Genomic DNA, 21848 nt, shown 5'->3' with positions numbered 1-21848 from the left:
TTTCACCTGATTTAAAAAAATAACGTTCATGGGGTGCCTGGGTAACTCAGTTGGTGAGCTACTGACTTTGGCTCAGGTCATGATCTCGCAGCTTGTGAGTTCGAGCCCCACGTTGGGCTCTGTGCTGACAGCTCAGAGCCTGGGGCCTGCTTCGGATTCTGTGTCTCCCTCTCCCTCTCTGCTCCTCCCCTACTTGTGCTCTTTCTGTCTCTCAAAAACACATCAATATTAAAAATTAAAAAAATAATAAAAAAAACGTTCAAGAGAGTGACTGGTGGGGAGGGTGAGAGAGTGGGTCCTCTCTGGCACTTGCACTTCAGGGAGGGGGTGTTTCCTCATGTTCTCCACTCCTGACCTCGCCCAAAGGTGGTCTGGGTCTGGGGTTTGCATTTCTTTGTGAAGGTTATTCTTCTGTGTTCTTTCGGGAGGAGGGCTTTCCAGGTTTTCCCATGGTGCTGCGATCTTGCAGCACTGAATCTCCCTCAATTAGTCTGCGGGCAAGCCAAGGCTGGAGGGCTTGTCACCCTCGCAGTCTCTTTCCTGTTCTCCATTTTCCAGTAATGTTCTGTGGATTCATTGTGATTTATAGCCCCAGAGGAAGCCAGGTCTGCAGCATTTTCATTGAATCCAGCCTGTAATGGTGTTTGTCAAGCTGCCATTTACAGCTTGGAAAATTTTTCTCTAATCTACTTTGCAGAAGTGTGATGTGTCTTCTCACCTTAACTGTGACCCCTGATGTTTGCCTGTGTGGGAAAGGGGACCCACCCCATTGCTTCCAGCTTTTGGTTTTGTACGGCACTAACCCAATATTCAATACAGGAGTACGATTCGTAGTAATCTATATTGAAAATAGTTTTTGATAATCTTATTTGTGACTTTTATGAGAAACAGATGAGAAAGGTATATTCTTTCATGTGCTTATGTCTCAAAGTGGGAATTTAAAAAATGACAAATTAACCCATTTTTATTTCATCTCCTAATTTTGTCATTTATTCTTTGCAAACCCATGATTTCCAGGCTTTTAATTTGCTCTAGACTCAGTCAGAGGTTGTAGATGAGAATATACTTTATGATATCCTTCCAGGGCGGGATAATGTCTTATTCGTATTTGAGACTCCAGTCCCTGGCACAGACTGGAGTATAGGAAACTTTTAATATATATTTGAGTTAAAACTGCAGTGAATTAATTAGTCAGGATCCAGGGAAATATCTGGAAATCTACAGAGAGAAGATAGCATCTGAAATGAGGCAGGAAACAAACAATTTGGAGCTATGTAGTATGCGAGGGGCAGAATATCTCACTTCTGAGAAGAGCCCTTCCCAGACTCTCTGTGAGGCACCGACCAATGATTCGGAATTTACAGTTTTGATTTAACCTCTAAACCATCTATATTGCTCTAGTTCATCTCCTCTCCTCAGTTCACAGTGCCTCTGTTTTGTTGAGGGCTCCATCATGCTTCGTATGAATGACTTCAATTGCTTCCTAAATGGCTTCAATCCTACTCCCATGCTTTCTAAGGTCAGGTATTGCATCTTGTTTTAATTTTGGTGCTATATCTACGATACTGTGAAACTTCAATATTGATGTTGTGCAATTAAACAACTGGCCCTCTTCTTTCATAGAATATTTATTGATAATTTGTACCAGGTACCACCATATTAAGGGCTGTTGCTGAATTGGCTTTGGAGCCTCTTTCCAGGAAATTTATAGTCCAACCGGTGCCTCATTTTTCCCCACTCACCCCCAGCTTAGTCTCCTTCAGCTGTTGTTGGGCTTCTTGCCCTTCCTTGGCTCAGAAGGTATGCTCCTGCCCAAGGCTCTTATCCTTGAAGTTCCATCTGCCTGGAATGTTCTTTCCTCTAATCTCTGCATGGCTTTTTGCTTCACCTTCATTTAAGTCTCTGCTATAATGCAACCCTTTCCAGTGGACTTCTCTAAATATACTATCCATTCCTCTTTCTTGCTTTCCTTTTATTTATAACACTTAATATATCAATCTGACAATTTGTTTACTGTAGATCTTCCCCATAAAAATGTGCACTCCATGAGGACAGAGATTTTGCCTATTTTATTCATTGCCATGTCCTTAGCACCCAACAGAATGCCTTGCTTGTATGGATGCTGCATAATTATTGTTAAATAAATGAATAAGGGAGGAGATACAATGTCAAGTAACCCATGCCAAAGGAAATTAGAAGGAAGACACAGTTTATTCCAGGAAGAGCAAGTAACTAAATTTGACCCAGGTTTCAAATGGTGGACATTACTTAAGCCTGGAAGGGTAGTAAGGGAAGAGTGTTCTTCCTTCCATTGCCAACCATCTTGGACTCTGTTATTTTCTAGGAGCCCTCTGGTGTTCATCATATCACCTTGCTTCTCTCTTTCTCAGCTGAATATACTTTTGTGGAGTTCAGGACATCAGCATTGGCGTGAACCTAATGGAGTGTGGTTCATTCACAGTTCTAAGGATGTCTGCTGCGTTGCTCCTCAAGTCTGGAAACAGAGTTTCTCAGGGTGGCTCTGTGATAGATTGGCCACTTGGTCAGGCACTGATACTCACATCAGAAATATGTAAAGTTCTTGCTTTCCTGACTACAGATGGGGACGTGGTCTTTTTCAGGCACAATTTCATTATCTTTAACTCGAACAAGCCTTTTCTCTGGTATCTGAAATACTTTTCACAGGATAACTTACTATATTATTATCCCTCAGTTAAGATTCAGCGTAGGTGTTAAACTACTCCTGCTCTTTCTTTTCAGTCATCAGCAGATTGATGAGGATTGTTAGTCTCCATGAATCATTTGAAAGTTTATTTGCATTTTTCTTGATGAAAGACAAGCAAAGGAAAATAATTGCAGTTTTCAATGTTCATTGGGGTATTCTGAGAGCTTTCTGCAGTAAATTACAGAGATGTGATAAACATAAAGAAGGATCACTCATTCCTCATATCTGACTGCTTAATATCTCATACTCTGTCACTTCCATTACAAACATACGATTTAATATCCTCAAATGGATTCTTATCCTTATCCTTTGTTATCTTCTCTTATAATGTTTAATGCCAGAACTTTAAATGTAGAGACTTAATGTAATCTTCTACATCAAACCCATATAATTTTATGCACAAACGTTTCTACTTTGCAAGGACTAGTACATGTGTTTGTGGCTGATGTTCCACGCTCCTAATACTGATAGATGGGAAGTGGCCACACCTCTAATTCTTCAATGCCATGTTAGATGATGGATGCTTATATAGCAATTAAAAAAAAACCCACATGCACCCATATTAGAAAAAGAAAACAAACATGCAACACAGATTAATTATGTAGTTATTAGCTTTTTAAGGGGACTGTTCACTTTACAAAAGAATTCACTACAGATTTTCTTTAAATAGTAAGCTCCACTAGTGCATTTAGTATATAATTAGATCTGTCGAAATTGGATTCATACACATTCAGGAACTGATTCATTGTGCAAAGAAACAGCAAACCCATGTTTGCTTCACTACATGAAGCAAACCCAGCAAAACTAGCAAATCTGCATATGCTCTGTTTAGAAGGTGCCAAACACCCAGATGTTTGGGAAAACCTGAATATTTGACCATGTGTTTGAGTACTCGACCAGATGCTTTGCACAATCCATTTGTGGTTTGGAGTCTTTCTAACACAGCAGGAGGGTAGAGAAGCAAATATACTAAGACATTCGCTAGCTTCCTTAAAATGATAATGGCATTCTTTTGATTGCTTGTGGTTGGGCAGTTTTAGAAATGACCACCTTCAGAGAAAATTCTACATATAATACACATCACTTTCATTAAGTGGAGAGATCATCTATTTTCAGTGGGTTGAACAACCTGCATTTAAAGCCCTAAAATGACTACTCTAAAACTAATCTGGAAGGCCAGAAGTTATCCAGTGGAGAGGAACTGCACTCTGAACAGCATTGTTCTTAAGAAGGTGGGATACAAAATGCTAAAATATATGACCTCAGGTTAAGGAAATCAAGACAAACCAAAACAAAACTTTCCACAATAGTTTAACCTGGAAATAGAAGAGTTTCCTTTAACAGCACCACGATAACCTGAGCAATGTGAGCTGGGACTAGAAAATACAACTTTATACTTGACTACTTACCCCACAGATCAGGCTTTTGCTTGTTTACAAAGCAGTATTTAGAATTCTTGATACAAAGAACTTACGGTGGTCCAAACTGATATACCCATTTATGATAACTTAGTAAGTACACTTTCTGTGAAAAAAAAAAAAACTAACTTATTCTAAGTAAAAGGATTGTAGGCATCACTTGACATATATATATATAGAGAGAGAGCCCAAAAGAAGCCTTACACCTTTGTGATTGCTTCACTGAGCAGCAGCAAATGCACTTTGGTAGTACCTGCCAGTCTTGACTAAGAGGCAGGAGAATATGAGGTTGCTGGCTACTGAGAAGACAGCCCAGGCTTTTCATCAGCCAGGCGTAAGATGGCATCTTGGCTCTGTCTTAGACCCAGTGCATGATCTTGCACAATGTAATTAGCCATTTGGTAAATGAGAGGACTACTACTTAAATTGAACGTTTTTATGGTTTGTTTTTGTTTTAATAAGAAATCAACGAGTCGGATAAATGAAAGGTACTTAAAAAAACGCTAGCTAGCTCCCCTTCAGTTTTGAAGAATTTTTTACAAGACATAGGAAATTAACACCAGCTTTGAATTGCCTTTGGTATGTGGGTACACAGTTTTGTATTATAGTCTTGAGTTCATACATGTTATCCGCAGAGTGAGGGCAGAGCAAGCCATTCTGGCAGATCTAGTTATCCCTGCCTCACGTTGCACCCAGCAGATGCAGATACTGAGGGAAGAACTTATGAAGCCATGAGAATTTTCATCAGATGCATTTATCAAAGAACTACAACGATAAAAATCTGTTTCATTAGTCACCAAAAGTAAGTGGTTGTTATGAACACAGGCCTCATGGTGAATGTGTGCCATGGAGTCACTTTTAGTTAGATGAACACATTTGTATAGAAAGCTGTCATAGAAAAAAAGAAAGCTGCCATAATTAGCCGTGTTTGTGGTGAGAAAATTCTAGCAAAGATCCTTGTTTTCTATTAGAAAAGTGTGATATTTTCTCAAATGTGGCAATTTCAAATATTCCACTGTTCACTGTCCTTATTAGGCTTCACTAATATGGAAGAACCAGTGGTTACAATACTTGCCAACTTTCTCTGTGCTGAGCCCTGTTCTCAGCACTTGAATTTAACTCATCCTCACAACAACTTTATGAAGTAGGCTGTATTATTATCCACTTTTAACAGACGAGCAAACTAAGGCACAGAGAAGTGGTTTCCCAAAGGCACACATATAAAGAGTGGTAGAAGCAGAATTTGAACTCATTGTACCCAGCTCCAGAGTCTACACCACATTGTTAGGGCTGTGTGCCATGTTTCTGTGGAGAGCCATAAGGGAACCTGGTACATAGTATGAAACCTCAGTCCACACAACTGGGAAGAATAAAAGAGCAAATTCACACAGAATTTGCGTGTATCCATTTGGCTGGTAACCAAGGCCAGTAAGTCACAAGTTTATAAGTAGCATTGGGAGTGCAATTCTAGATGAGAATGATGAGGCCTCTTCCCTTGGGATGGGAGATGGAGAGCCAAAGACTCTGTGAGAGCAAGACCAAGTCCAAAGACTGGTTCCCTCAAACACAGGTGGAAAGCATGAATGTCACAGAGGGGCTTGGCAAGTTTGTCCAGGAGCCAGCTGGCCTGTCATGTGCTCCGTCAGAAGTGTGGGTGCTTGTTACTTGCACAGAAATGGAATTACAGTTAGAATATGGGAACATCTTTTAAAGTGTTAAAAAAAAACCCACATGGGACAGAGCTATGAAAAAATATACAACCGTGATGCATGATTTATATAGAGTTGTTCTAAACTTATTTCTCTGGTGCTTTATTTGTGGCCAAAAGTATACAAAAGTGACTTTATTATAAATTTTTGCAAACATTTTAAAAGCCATTCATATGACTATTTGGATGGCAATTCTTTAGATATATTTTATCTTGGGAACTAAAAACATTGCTAGTCAGAGTTGTGTTCTATGAATTCTGTTTGATTAGATGTTCAGAGGATAGACAGACTTTCAAATCAGATTAACTGTCTCAAACATACATATTAAAAGGATAAATGAGATTCCCTAAACCATTAAGAAGGTATCTCTTGGCTTTTTCCAATATTTTACAACCAACTGAACTTTTATGATATCCTAGATTAACTAATTGTGAAAAAGAATTAAAACATGCATGCTTTTTCATTTTATTAATTACTAAATACAAAAATAAAAACAAAGCTTATACTTGAATTATTTTTTTCTACATGATGTATGTATGTGTGTGTGTGTGTGTGTGTGTGTGTGTACTTTAGCATTCACTCAGCTAACTCAGGAGAGCATAAAACCTTTAAATAAAACATATTTCTTGGAGAAATGTTGATGCAGAAGAATAACATCAGGGAAACCTTAGACCTGCAACACAGTCTGCATATTTCTAGGTAGGTTTTAAGAGTGCACTTTGGTTTAAAACATACACCTTGACCATTTATCCCTATAGTGCAACAATAGGAGAATAAGCAAGCACTCTCCCAAGGGAAGTAGAGCAACCTTTCTGAGAACATGTATCTGCAGCAATTACTGCATTGCTGAAAACAAATGGGACTGGTTTCTGCTTTGCTAAATCCAAAGGCATTCAAGACTGAGGGAGGAAAGAAGACATACAAATGGCCAGCAGGTACTCAATTGAAAAGGTGCTCAATATCAATAATCATCAGTGAAATGCAAATCAAAACCACAGTGAGATACCACCTCACACCTATTAGAATGGCTATTATAAAAAAGACAAGAAAGGATGTGGAGAATAGAGAACTGTTGGTGGGAATGCAATTTGGTGCAGCCACTATGGAAAACAGTATGGAGGCTCTTCAAAAAATTAAAAATAGAACTGCCATATGATCCAGCAGTCTCACTTCTGGGTATATATCTAAAGAAAATACACACACACACACACACACACACACTGGAATATTATTCAACCTTGAAAAGAAGGAAATCTCACCATTTGTGACAACATGAATGGACCCTGAGGGCCTTATGCCAAGTGAAAGAAGTCAGAGAAATATAAATACTGTATGGTCTCACTTATATGTAGAATCTGAAAAAAAAAAACAAACCCCTGAACTCATAGAAACAGAGAAGACTGGTGGTTGAGGCAGGGAAGGTGAAAGTGGTCCAAGGGCACAGACTTCCAGTTATAAGATAAGTAAGTTTTGAGGATCTAATGCACAGCATGGTGACTATAGTTAACAATAGTGTAGTGTATACTTGAAAACTGCTGAGAGTAGATCTTAGAAGTTTGCATCACAGGCACACACAAAATGGTAACGATGTGAGATTATGCAGTGTTAACTAATTTCATTGTGGCAATCATTTTGCAATATATATGTGTATAAAATCATCAAGTGGCATACCTTAAACTTACACAAGGTTATACGTCAATTATATCTGAATAAAGGTGGCACAAAGAAAACAACTGAGGAATATGTGACAACATCTACATTCTTATCTACTCAAATGCACCCTAGTTACTAAACTCTCATGAATTTGTTCACTGCTCAGAAAGTTTTAAAAATCAAGGTAAAAATCAGCTTTGGGATTTTTAGGAATATGTTTCTTTGGACTATTTAGAAACTCATTCGCAAAGGCTGAATTTATGTTTCGGAGATTTGAACGATGTAAACCTAACATTTTGAATCCTTGACCTGATTGTGAAAAATTCCTTTTTATGGGATTCTTAATGCTTGATTCATTCATTCATAATCATTGGTCATGCAGTAGACCAAGTTTTTCATGTTTCTGAGTCTAAAAATCAGATTTACTTTTTCAGTCTAAAATTCCTACTTGTAATTCTGTATATGAACTTAAAGGCCAGCTGTGCCTTAGACCTTGGGCTCAGATCATTTGTTGTTATCAAAGGGGTGCATAAGGCTAAAAGCCCACTTCCTACCCAAATGGAAACCTTATAAGTGAAGCAAATTCCCAGTGTGCTTTTTGGTCTGTGTTCTATGTTTGGTTTTGAAATAGCATCCTCAACATTAACAATATACCGCTGAGCACAATTTGTATGGAAACAAATTGGGATAGATTGGTTCCAGGCTCAACAATGTAGGACGGAGACTTGATGAAGTCTTGGTAACTTTAAGCACAAACTGGCCAACTGAAAGCATAGGTAGCAGGAACAGCTGCCCTCCAGTCAGTTTATATGAGTTGAGATCTTTCAGTCTTCATCTTCAAGGTAAGGATAATTTTCTTATATTAAATGTTTATTGGTGTACATAACCGTATCTGTTTATTAGGGCACATAAAAGGCAGCTTACCCCATACCCTCTTTTTCTTTCCTTCTATGTAGTCCACAAGGTTTTATAGAAGTGAGTTGTTCCAACTTATAGTTCATTGAGACAGTTCTGAGACTGTCAAGTCTGATATTTTTTGGACTAAGTGACTGGATCAAAATGGATGTAAATGAACCAAACTTTCAATCAGATGCAATTTGAGTATACAGTGATACAGTTTAGTTGTAATAGAAAGTAAAAGAGCTTAAAAGGCCCAGAATAATTCAGCCTAAAATATCTTGGGGTCTTTTTCCATTTTAAAATGAATTGAGCAATTCTGTATGGTTGAGGATTGACAGCATAATGGAAACAGAGCTAACTGCAGAATTTCTTACCAGGTGACTTGTGTTAGCAGCAAAACTCAGAATGTAGTCTGTTGGTTGAAAAGAGCATGAAGGAGCCTTCTGTTTTCTTATGAGGTGCTATATTCTCCTAGTTCTTGGCTAATTACACTTACCTACTGCCACATTGCAGTTACTAGAAAATGCTCTCTACCTTTTAATTTTTAGCAATGTAATGAGAGACCTCATGGATATTTTTATTCTTATTATAATTTGCTTATTGTAATAAATAAACATAAGTAAAACTGCTTCCAAGTCCTGCCTTCTGGCTTTGATGTAACTGCAACATAAGATATTGCTATGTAATAGTAATGCTGAATATCTGTATACATTCCTGAGGACTGGCTAAAAGGTAAAATGGTAGGCCAATATTTCAGTGATCTTTGAAAGTTTTATACTTCACAGTAACTCTTTTTTTTCTAGATGGAACTTTGTGGTGGGATAAAATGCATAGCATAAATATTATACACAGTTCTTACATAAACTTTATATACATTTTTGCTCATATGTATCACTTACCAGAATCAAGAGGCAACTTGAGGCCAATTTTGTGTGCTCAGGGATGGTGGAAAACACTGACAAAATCAAGCAACCAAAGACAAGGAGAAAACTGTAAAACAACAACAAAAAAAGAGAGAAATCTGATAAGAAACTTGCCTTATCATGACAGACTTCATTTCTTTTCTATAGTTTAAAGCACCAGACCCATTTGAAATGGCACTAATTAAATAATAAAAACCTTGGAAGGGACTAGCCATTTTGAATGTCAAAATATAATATGATGTATGGTGCACATAGAGTTCCTTTACAACTTTGTTGATGAAGAGAACTGTGTGTGTGTGTGTGTGTGTGTGTGTGTGTGTTGCATGCTGTATTTAAATGCCTGCAACTAAGAATGTGTGAATTTCCCATAAATCCTTTCCCAAGTGGGGATCCTGAGAAAGGCCCCACTGTGTTCTTGCTATCCTACCCCAGGAGTACATGCTGCAGCTGATCTCCTTTCAAAGAGGCAGAATCCACCTCACATGTGGCATCGTTGGTGACCCATCAAGTGTTCTAAGCCACTACTAAGCCACTGGCTCATTTTCACAGTCTAATTTTGTTTATGGATATTTGTCATTCCTTTATAATATTCATAAGAACAGTAAGGGAAGGGAATGATTTTTTCTGTTACCCATGTATTTTCCATTTCCTTACAAACTGCTAAAGAAATGACTCCTCAGCTCTGTCTATTCATATGGCAGTCATAGGGGACAGAAGTGAGAAGCAGCATTTTCTACCAATCAATCTACAGACATTTTCGTTCTTAAAATTGTGGTACTCTCAAGATCCAGAGGGGGAGCTGAGTTCCCAAGGAAAATGTCTAATAAAAAGAGAAGGCTCTGTTTTTTTTTTTTTTAAAGTTTATTTTATTATTTTGAGAGAGACAGAGCCCGCATGAGTGGGGGAGGGGCAGAGAGAGAACGGAGACAGAGAATCCCAAGCAGGCTGTGTGCTGGGCTCAAACTCCTGACAAACCATGAGATCATGACCTGAACTGAAACCAAGAGTTAGACACTTAACCAACTGAGTCACCCAGGCACCCCAGAGAAGCCTCTGTTCTAAAGTTGAAGTTACTTATCCTGAAATGCAAGATTGGAAACAATAACAACAACAAAACACCAATCCCTGAGCTACTTGCTCTAGGACATACTTTTTACTTTTACCTATCTCTGGGAAGCTCATAGAGTAATCTCCCCTAAAATACCAGTTTCCACATTATTTTTTTTAATGTTTATTTATTTTGAGATAGAGACAGAGAGAGCATGAGTCCGGGAGAGGCAGAGAGAGAGAGAGGGAGAGAGAATCCCAAGTAGGCTCCTTCCTCACTGACAGCATGGGGTCCAATATGGGGCTCAATCTCATGAACCATGAGATCATGACCTGAGCTGAAATCAAGAGCTTAACCTCCCAGTCGCCCCAGTTTCCACATTCTTTTGTATGGCAGTGGAGTTTGTCCATGTCTCCTTTCGGCTTGTCCTGACAAGTCGTCCAAGTCTTTCTATAGCATTTGACTGGGAACTCCCAAGGACCTATAGCCAGGGATTGGTAAATTGTGGCCTAGGGAACAAATTTGGCTCTTGAAGTCTGTTTTTTGTAAATAAAGTTTTATTGTCACATAGCTACATTCATTTGCTTATGTATTGTCTACAGTGGCTTTCACGCTACAGCTACAGAGCTAAGTAGCTGTGGCAGAGACAGTATGGCACACGAGACTAACATATGGACTCTCTGACCCTTTAAAGGAAAAGTTTGTGGACCTTTCACTGATACCATGTATTCTTTATTTCTTTATACCTATCCCAAAACAGAGTCAAGTTGAAGCTCATAACTGCCTATGTTCTGTATGCTGGTAACAATGACTAACATTCATAGAGGGTTTCTTATATGCTGGATATGGTGCTAAGCCACTTTCACATGTGTTATCCATGTTATCCTCACAAATAGAAATATCACTATTCCTATTTTACAGATATGAAAACTGAGAATTAAGAACATTTTTTAACTCATCCAAGACTGTGTAGCAGAAAGAGGGTTCCAACATTGTTTGTCCTTGAGCTGCCACAGAGTGTTGCTGAATAAGTGTGGATAGATAAGAATGGCAGTAACATTCTTGGTTCTGCAAGACTTTTGGGGATACCTCTATATCTCTTCAAACTGAGAGGGAAGGAGTTATCATTTCAAATAGATGAGTCTCGAAGGAGGAGTCTACTAGTGAAAAAAACATAGTATACTTTGTTAATAACAACTCACCATACTTTTCACTCCTGTATCTAACAATTCAGGATACTTTGAATTACACCTTAAATTGGCCTTCATGAAATGGAAATTGTAAGCCAGAAATGAAATTCCAGTGCACCTACAAACCTCTAAGCTACTAATGAGAAAACGAAATTCAGCGATCACTAAGATAGTTGGGAGGATGATACGACATCAAATAAAGACAGTGACAGATGTTTCCCCTCTTGTGACTGGCTGTTATCTAGGCATGCTCTCTGAATCCAGGCTGACCAGAAACCATTAGAAAAAGCAAGCAGGGCATTATTTAATCACTAAGGTATCTTCTTCCTCCAAGAGCATCCCAATGGTAGCTTCATGTTCTCTGCGTTTGTGTTCAAAACAGATCTATACCATGAGTCCTTTGCTAGTTCCTTCTTCGATAATATTTGGGTGCTGTTTAAACTTTTTCCTTCATGCCACTACTTTGCCCCTTTTATTTCTTGAGCCAATCTTTTTTTTTTAAGTTTATTTATTTTGAGAGAGAGAGTGTGTGTGTGTGTGTGAGAGAGAGAGAGAGAGAGAGAGAGAGCGGGGGTAGGTAAAGAGAGAGAGTGAGCATGCAGGGGAGGGGGAGAGAGAAAGAGAGAGAGTGGGAGAGAGAAAGAGAGAGAGAGGGAGAGAATCCCAAGTTCTATGCCATTAGTGCAGAGTCCGATGTGGGACTTGAACTCACAAACCATGAGATCATGACCTGTGCCGAAACTAGGAGTCAAAACACCTAACCAACTGAGCCACCCAGGTGCCCCTTTCTTGAGCCAATCTTACAGTCCTTTCTAACAAGCATAGTTTCCGAACTAGAATTTCTATAGGAGCCATCTGAAGACAGCAAGCCAAAGACCTTCACTCCTCAGGCTGCCCAAAGGGCTATCGATAGACAAATACATTCATTAATTCATTAATTCCTCCTTCCCTCAACCATTCATCCATTTAGTCAACCAGCAAATATTAAGTATATAATACTAGGCTGAGTCATGGGGATACAATAATAAGATTTTTTTTTGCCTTGACAGAGTTTAGGGTCTATTGAGGTATAAAGAGTAATAAACAGAAAGTTAAATAAATATGAAATTTATTAAATTATTTTAATGTAAATGAATTCAATTTAAATTAAATTAAATAATATTAAATAAATAAACATTCAGCAGATGTAAACAGAAAATTAGAATTCTGAGTGATGACTTCAAAGACTGGGAAAATATAGGGGACAACAGGAATATGCAGGAAAGGAGGGGTTAGGTAGGACTGGTTACTCCGTTAGTGGAGTTGAGTCAAAGTAAAAATGTGGGCCCTTTGTTGAAAAACTATCTCAAGATGTTAAAAAAAATTTCAAGATGCTGACAGCAAAGTATGGCACCTACTGTGGCAACCTTCTAAGTGCTGGGCTCCATGGGAACACACAGGTTGCATAAGCATGAAGCCAGACTTGGGGTTAGGAAGCCTTGCCGGCAAAAATGATGGCCAAACTGAGCCCCGAATGCCCAGCAGGAGTTAGCACAATGATTGGAATGGCCGGGGAGGAAGGAGCACTCTAGTGCATGAGACTGTGTGGGTTGAAGGCCAAGTGCAAGCACAGCATCACTAAAATTTACCAATTAATCAATAAATCGAGTCAGTGAACATGTGCTAGCTAGCTTATCCTTCAGTAGTACATGAAAAGTGTAAAGTGGGTCATCCCGGCAAGTTCATTTTTTGCATAGGAAACATTTCAGTTCAGTTGAAAACATATACTGAGTACTCATTGTAAAAATGGTGTGCCTAACACTACTGAGGTACAAGGGATAAATTAAAGCAGTCTATTTTTAAGGGATTAAAAATCTAATGCAGCTGGAATTTAAATAGAAACTTTAAAAAATCTAATTTGGTTGGTAAGATGAACAGATAGTAGTCCCTCCCTTATTTGTGGTTTTGCCTTTCACGGTTTCAGTTACCAGTGGTCAACCATAGTACGGAAGCCGATGATCCTATACATTTTAAGAATTTTTTTAATGTTTATTTATTTTTGAGAGAGAGAGGAGTGGGTGAGGGGCAGAGAGAGAGGGAGACACAGAGTCCAAAGTAGGCTCTGAGCTGTCAGCACAGCCTGACGCGGGGCTCAAAACCACAAACCATGAGATCATGACCTAAGCTGATGTCAGAAGCTTAACCAAGAGCCACCCAGGTGCCCCTAGATGATTCTATTTCTGACAGGTATCCTAAGACTACATCACAATGCTGGTGTCATTCGCCTCACTTCACCTATCACAGAGGCATTTTATCACTTTATATCATCACAAGAAGGAGAAGGTTGAGTACAGTATTTTGAGAGAGAGGGAGAGACCAAATTTATATAACTTTTATTACAGAATATTATAATTGTTCTATTTTATTATTTATTATTGTTTACCTCTTACTGTGAATAATTTATAACTTAGACTTTACCATGGGTCTGTTTGTATAGGAAAAACATAGGATGTATAAGGTTTGGTACTATCCATTATTTCAGGCATCCCCGGTGTTCCCTGCAGTTAAGGGGAGACTACTGTACTGGATCGTAATGAAGGGTAGAGGCTCTTAAATGCTAAGAAAAATGCTATAGAGGCTAAAAGTGGGGAGGGGTTCCATTATTCAGTTGGGAATGGTGGAAGCACAGCAAGAAAGTCTCTTCATAAATGGATGATGCTTGAGATTGGATTGTCTCTGAAGGAACGGTAAGGTTTCAACAAGAGGACATTCTGGAGAAACACATTTCAGAAGGAGAGTACAACATGAGAAAGGTAATAAGGCAAAAAATAAATGAGGTAAAATATCTGTTCCCTGTTTCATGAACAAAGCATTATCAAGTTTGTAGCACAGGGTAAGACAGTTGCTGAATTGGGAGTCTGGGGCCATGATGTGGAGAGGCTTTTATGGCAGGGCCTGCCTTTAGTTCAGTAGATAACCGGGAGCCATTGAAGATTTTTGAACAGGGAACTATCATCAGAGTTGCACTCTGGGAAAATCAAGTTGACAGCAGTGTGTGTTAGGACCTATCTGAGTAATTGAGAAGCAAGGGCAAGAGTAGTGGTGATCCAAGTTAGGTTGTAAACTAACTGGTAGAAATGGGAAGGGGATAGAGAGGGACACTGGAGGGAAGTTGTAAACATAGGAGCTCCTTGACTTGGAGAGTTATTAAATTGGGCAGTAGAGTTTGGGAAGGGGGTGGAGTGGCTGAAAAGTCTGAGGTTTCCACATATAGTTACTGTGATGTACCAAAGAAGTCAGGAGGAGAAAAGTCGGGAAGGTCAGAAGACAAAATTGATTTTGAGAAAAGGACAAATCCAGTTTTAAACATCCACATGGAATTGTGGGTCTAAATCACGGGCACAACACCAGTTTAAAGGGATGGAAGTACTTTTTTCCTAGAGGAAATGAATGTAGAGAACACGCTCTCCTAGGGAAAGTGCAGACAGAGCATATAAGGTTTAGGCAAATAAACATAAAGGATATTTGGGGAACATTTCCTGATCTTGGAGAATGACATCATGGGGAATAACAAATACATTCTGCTACTAATTGGATTTTGGTAGTATTTCCAGAGAGACTCCCTGGCTGGAGAAAGCAGTGAACTGACACAGAATGACCCCTTTGAGGTGACAGTGTTCAGACGCTGGGCTCATTGGCAGTGACATGGTAGGCCACTGGGGTGTGGGTGTGGCTCTGCTGACACCATTGCTCTTGAGGGTCTCACACAGATCTGTGCTGACAACTGACCACTACCCCACTCCATCTCTCTACTGATTGAATAAAATTGGAAGCAGTGGCAAGAGTCACTGGATGCAGAGTGTCTTAATCCAGGGTCCATGAACTTCCAAGGGGTCTGTGGATAGAAGTTAGGAGGGCTGTGAGCATGGATGGGAAAAAAATGACCTCTTTGTCACGAACTATGGCAACAAACCACGATGGTATTAGCAGTACTTGTGACTTTGTTACTCATAGAAGGCACAGATATTGTCATGTCCCATTTCATAGTTGTAGATGAAACCATAATTGTTTCATCTTGCATACATATTTTGCTCATTGCTAGTTCAAGATTATTTATGGTAGTTATTAGAGCCACTGCTAGGTTTATAAAAAAATGTATTAATAAAAAAGTATAGATATTGCTATACCAGAAAATTGCTCAAATTTTTAATAACAGTTTTTCAATATAATTTTTTTCTCTTACAATCACATGTATTTTATACATTTAAAAACATTATTCTTAGGAATGGTTCATAAGCTTCACCAGACTGCTGAAGGATCAATGACACACACATAAAAATTAGGTACTTATAGTGGAAGATTAGGAAGGCAGGAGCTGGGAGCTGGAGAATGGCCCATTTTGGCATGAGTCACCAACTTAGGTAAGTTTTAAGATCAGTTTGAAAAAATATGGACATTTTTGTTTTAAATATTAATCCTGAAATATCCTATAACAGCTATCGGCCTTTGTTTTGCCGAAAGCAATAATTTATATGTTATTTCTGAGGAAATTATCTTTAATGCAGACCTTTGTCTAAAACTTTAGACGGCAAAGATTATTGTATGCATAGAAGGATATTTATGATACAAAAACATTACCAGTTCAAAGGCCTCTATCACTCAAGAAAACTACCATCAACTTTTTCTGTGGGTTAATTAAGAATCAATTTGTCAGGTTTAATTCGGCAAAAAATAAAACACAACAAAAAAGCTTTACCTGGAAATATCATGGATGCTTAAGGAACAGATGATGTCCAGCTTCCAGAACTTGTGCTTTAAGCATGGGTTCATTTAGCAAGAATTAAGATGATGTGAAAATAAAGCATTCAGAAAAGCTCTGCTGATGCTTGCCAAATGAACCATGGCAAGTTACACAATGTCATTCACACAAACACACAACCCCCGGCCACTCACAAGCAATTATGAATAATGCAATGAAGACAGGAGAAATGGAGCTGATGTTTACAGTAGACATTTCAATGAACTTAGCTCAATGAGGAGGCAAATTAACAGCATAGGCTTTGCAGACTGAAACTACCACACATTTCCACCTAGAAAGTGTTTTTTGCAAGTATTTTGGTGGATGATAAGCTCTCCATAGTATAACTGTCCATGTGAGTCAACTATGAAGAAAGCATTAAGGGAGGGGAGGTCTTTAATGTCTTAAGTGGAATGGAATCATGGGCTTAAAATAAAGAATGCTAACAGGAAGCAGATAGAGAGTTTTTTTTTTTTCAAGAAAACAATTCTTCAGAAATATCCTCTGAAGGAAATTTAGCCCTGCCTTTGATTTTTCATACATTTTTAAGTATTGCTGTGATAAAGTGTGTGTTTCAGTACATGTGATGGAAAGCCTCGTGAGTGCATCATGAATTAGGATGACTGGAGTACACATGCTAACATTAGTGACCAAACATGACCCACTGGCTGACATGACTTACCTAGAAGATGTGCCGCCTACTGAAATCAAAGCCTCATTATCAGAGGACTGGCTGGAGCCCACTTTTCTCTTCTATCCTCCTAAGTTTACCCCTTCTTTCTAAACTTGGCATTTTGCAAAATGTCCTTTCTGCATAATTTTTCCATAAAGGAAGGGCATTTTGCACATGAAATCTATCCACAGCACACTCAGCTTCCATTGCAAAGCAATGAAAATTAAATATGACATTTTTGGTGTCTTTAAAGGTGATTTGGAATATTTGATTAAAAGCACTGCATGCAAAAACTTGAAACTAAAAAAAAAACACACTGCATGATTCTGCTTTTCAGGTGCAATGAGCTCTAAATATTAATAAAGACCCTAATCAATAAATACTATCACTGTAATCTCTGTGAATTTGCAAAAATAGGGTCATCAGCTAACAGTTTTAAAAAACGAAATGTGGCATTTTACCTGTGTGGTATTACGAGGAAATTAGAGGGTATGGGAACTAGCTGTTTCTGCTTGCATAGTATGTTTCTGTAGAGGACTATGGGTAATGGAGATGAACTAAAACAAGGCAATAGAACCCATCAGCACTTCGAGAGCCTCCCCTCAGAGCAGCCCCCGGAACTGACTAACCACAGGCAGAGGACATGCTCAGTCTGATTCTCACCCCAGGATCAGGGAATCCTTGTGGTTTGAGCTCTAGAGAGCTCCCTCTCTAGACGGGGATTAGTTTTAAAACATTACGGATAGATGATTGTGAAGTTCTCTTTGAACCTTTCCAGTGTCCAGAACTCTCCCAACAATAAGGCAGCACAGTACTGGCATAGCCCACACTACTCTGGGAAGACTACTTCCCCTCTGATTCAAGTCTCCTTATTCATGCCCTTTACTTACAGGTCCTGGGTCAGGCTCTGGACTACAAGCACATGTGTTCCCTCCTCCAAGTGTTAGTTTTTTAGATATTTGGGGCTGGTTTTATCCTCATAACCTTCCTGTCAGTCTTCAGATTACACTCAGCTCAGTTCTTTGTCTACTTAGCATATGAAACAATGTCCACATCTGTCACTCTCGCTGTCACTATTCTTTATTATTATTACTGATATAATTTATTGTCAAGTTAATTAAAATACAGTGTATACAGTGTACTTTTGGTTTCAGGGAGAAGATTCCCATGATCCATCGCTTACATACAACACCCGGTGCTCATCCCAACACGTGCCCTCCTCAATGCCCTGCCACTGTTCTTTACACATATGCAGTTTGGTCCTACATCTCTCCAAGTTTGATACAGGCCCATTGTTATTCTCACATCTAAACAAAAGATTCAAAATTTAGCTGTCAACATAAAGTATCTGTACTGTCACTTCTTTCCAGGGAATCCAAATTCAAATTCTTCACTGCTCAGTTACTAGCAAAAGTTTGGTTTCAAAAAGGACTGTCTTGGAGATATATATTTCCTTCTTTTCCTGCATCCTTCCCAGCACAGCACAGGGTCTAGAGCAAACATGACTCCTGACAACCTGTGTATTTTAACCTAATTGCCTTGATCACTCATGGAATTGTTTTCACTAAACTGTGATTTTTTGCTATTTTCTTTTTAAAAATTAATTATTTATTTTTTAAAGTTTATTTAGTTTCAGAGAGAGAGAGAGAGAGAGAGAGAGAGAGAGAGAGAGAGAGAGAGAGACAGCATGAGTTGGGGAAGGGGAGAGAGAGAGAGGGAGAGAGATAATCCCAAGCAGGCTCCACACTGTCAGCCCAGGGCCTGACATGGGGCTGGAACTCACAAAACCGTGAGATCATGAGATCATGAGATCATGAGACAGGAACTGAAATCAAGAGTCAGACGCTTAATCAACTGAGCCACCCATGTGCCCCAATTTTTTGCTATTTTCTTGAAGAACAAAAAACATTTAACCAATTTACTATTCATAAGAGTTTCTCTGCACTTCACACTGTATTTGTTCAATGAGGTATTATGTGAAAATTTAGAAAATTCTTCTCCAGGAGATTTTTCTTGCAATATGGTGAATAAATTTGGCTACTTCTAATGAGTTTCTGTTGCTGGGTCTGGATTTATTGTGTTAGAAGCCATCAAAGGATTTGTGGATGAAATTGAAGAACTTTTATTAATAAACTGGAATAAATCTTGAAAACTATAATAGGAGCCAAATGACCAGAGAAAGGAAAATATTCTGAGTGTCAAAAAAAAAGAGGAAAGTAGGGACCCTGGATTTTGTTGTATATTGATAAGCTCAATCACAACTCCTAGAAATGCTCCAGATAGAATATAAGCAAATGATTTCTAATCAATTCAAATGGATGACTGTGGTTCCTAAAGAGAAACACAAGTTCACCAAGAGCAAGAAACACTAAACTATGCTCATTTCCTAATTTGATAAGTTTGCCTGCTTGCTCTATCAGGGGAATAGAGCAGATGAAATGTCTGGGTTTCAGCAAAGCACTGGGAAGTGTTTTATCCTATCCTTGAAGGAAAGAAGGAGAAATCCAGGCAGGACGATGTGACTCTTATGAGGATCTGTACCTTGTGTTGGAAGTCTCCAGAGATGAGCCGTGGTTTTTTGTAAGACAACTCTGAAGATGAGTGAAATCCCATAATCCATCAAGCCAATGCATCATCTGTTGCTTTTTGAAAAAATTATGAGATTTTACTTTATGAAGACAGTGATCTTTGGATGTATTTTTCCCCATGCCTTGGCTGCTAGGAAGCTCAGAGGTGAATTTGTGACCCATGTTAATAATGACACAGATTTTTTCCGGTATACCTATCTATGGATTAACTTCATCCTGACCTGTTTATATTATCCTATCATTAACTTACCTTCATTGTATTACTTCAGTCACAAATATTTGCAGGCACTGGAAACTCAGGGATGGTCTGTGCCTAATAGGGTTTTCAATTTAGTGGGAAGACAGACTTTTGCTTATTCTTAACCACTTATACCATATGTATTTTGTTAGCAGTCTCAAGTCCTTTCTAAATGATACAGGGTTTGGGGGTATACTTGACTAACGACAAAAAGTGATAAATATGTGGTTTTGTCTATCACTACTTTTTCCTTGAAATGGAAGTATTAATGCAGCCTAAAGTTATAGTACTTTTGGGGGTGCCTGGGTGGCTCAGTCGGTTAAATGCCTGACTTCGGCTCAGGTCATGATTTCATAGTTTGTGGATTCCAGCCCCATGTGGAGCTCTGCACTGACAGGGAAGAGCCTGCTTGGGATTCTCTTTCTCTCCTTCTCTCTCTACCCCTTCCTGACTCACGCTTTCTCTCTCTCTCAAAATAAATAAATAAAGTTACAGTATTTTTAAAGAAGCAAATGACAACATTGGCTCAAATTTAACTTCATGTAAACCAAACTTATGAGATGTCTCTCAGTTGGATCACTAAAAAGTTTTTTACACTTGTTATTTTTACATTTTATTATGTTAATCTTGATTCATTTATTCCCAGCATGAGCCACCAACTCCCTACTCCAAGGAAATTGCCAAGTGTCCTACACTCGTCTTCAGTTTTCTTACAAAAAACCACGGCTCATCTCTGGAGATTTCCAACACAAGGTACAGATCCTCATAAGAGTCACATCGTCCTGCCTGGATTTCTCCTTCTTTCCTTCAAGGATATAATAAAACACTTCCCAGTGCTTTGCTGAAACCCAGACATTTCATTTGCTCTATTCCCCTGATAGAGCAAGCAGGCAAACTTATCAAATTAGGAAATGAGCATAGTTTAGTGTTTCTTGCTCTTGGTGAACTTGTGTTTCTCTTTAGGAACCACAGTCATCCATTTGAATTGATTAGAAATCATTTGCTTATATTCTATCTGGAGCATTTCTAGGAGTTGTGATTGAGCTTATCAATATACAACAAAATCCAGGGTCCCTACTTTCCTCTTTTTTTTTTTTTTTTGACACTCAGGATATTTTCCTTTCTCTGGTCATTTGGCTCCTATTCTAGTTTTCTTTTTTTAATTTTTTTAAACGTTTATTTATTTTTGAAACAGAGAGAGATAGAGTATGAACGGGGTGGGTCAGAGAGAGAGGGAGACACAGAATCCAAAACAGCCTCCAGGCTCTGAGCTGTCGGCACAGAGCCCAACGTGGTGCTCGAAGTCACTGGCCGTGAGATCGTGACCTGAGCCGAAGTCGGACGCTTAGCCGACTGAGCCACCCAGGCGCCCCTATAGTTTTCAAGATTTATTCCAGTTTATTAATAAAAGTTCTTTAATTTCACCCACAAATCCTTTGATGGCATCCAGACCCAGCAACAGAAACTCATTAAAAGTGACCAGTAATTTGCCCATCATATATTTTCATTTTCTCTGAATCACATTACAAAAATCCCTTTTAGTTTAAAAACCATTTTTTTTTAATGTCAAAGAAGGCGTAAGTTAGGATTTGAATAGCTCAGTTTTCTCTGTGTTATAGTAACAATTTGGTCCTCAACAATAGGACTGTATCTTCTCCTATTCCTGTTTTTTATTTTTTTTTTTGGTTTGTTTTCAAGAAAAAGAAGACTTTTTTGGGGGGGTGGCATGTTCTGGTTTATCTGGCTTTTAGCCCATCCGAAGTTATTCTTAAGGACTGTGATTCTGTAAAAGATGTATTCTGTAAAAGAATTCTCTATCTTTAAAAATACAGAGTAAATACCTGAATTTTTTGAAGAATTTCTGGGTAGACAAGATAGGATTCTTTTGATGCTCCTTCTTTTAGTTCCTCTTCTACGTCTGTGTCCAGAGTTTAAATCTCTTGTTTTTACTGTTGTTAAGTACTGTTTTTCTAACTTCTAACCACGTTTCCTCATCTATATTCGGT

The 21848-nt window shown here is 38.6% G+C and overlaps 1 protein-coding gene across 2 annotated transcripts in view; it reads right to left on the bottom strand.

Annotated features, from left to right (window-relative positions):
• The window catches only part of KCNQ5 (potassium voltage-gated channel subfamily Q member 5), a 517269-nt gene that overhangs the window by 165876 nt on the left and 329545 nt on the right, over positions 1 to 21848 (bottom strand). For both annotated transcript variants that reach the window (XM_043591809.1, XM_043591810.1), the window contains exon 2: positions 9305 to 9395. In XM_043591809.1, coding sequence (XP_043447744.1) covers positions 9305 to 9395 — 91 coding nt within the window. The remainder of the gene's footprint in view (positions 1 to 9304; positions 9396 to 21848) is intronic.

The sequence above is a fragment of the Prionailurus bengalensis genome, chromosome B2 (genome assembly GCF_016509475.1).
Source record: "Prionailurus bengalensis isolate Pbe53 chromosome B2, Fcat_Pben_1.1_paternal_pri, whole genome shotgun sequence".
In the NCBI taxonomy this organism is placed as follows: domain Eukaryota; kingdom Metazoa; phylum Chordata; class Mammalia; order Carnivora; family Felidae; genus Prionailurus; species Prionailurus bengalensis.
This window is presented reverse-complemented; position numbering and strand designations above follow the sequence as displayed.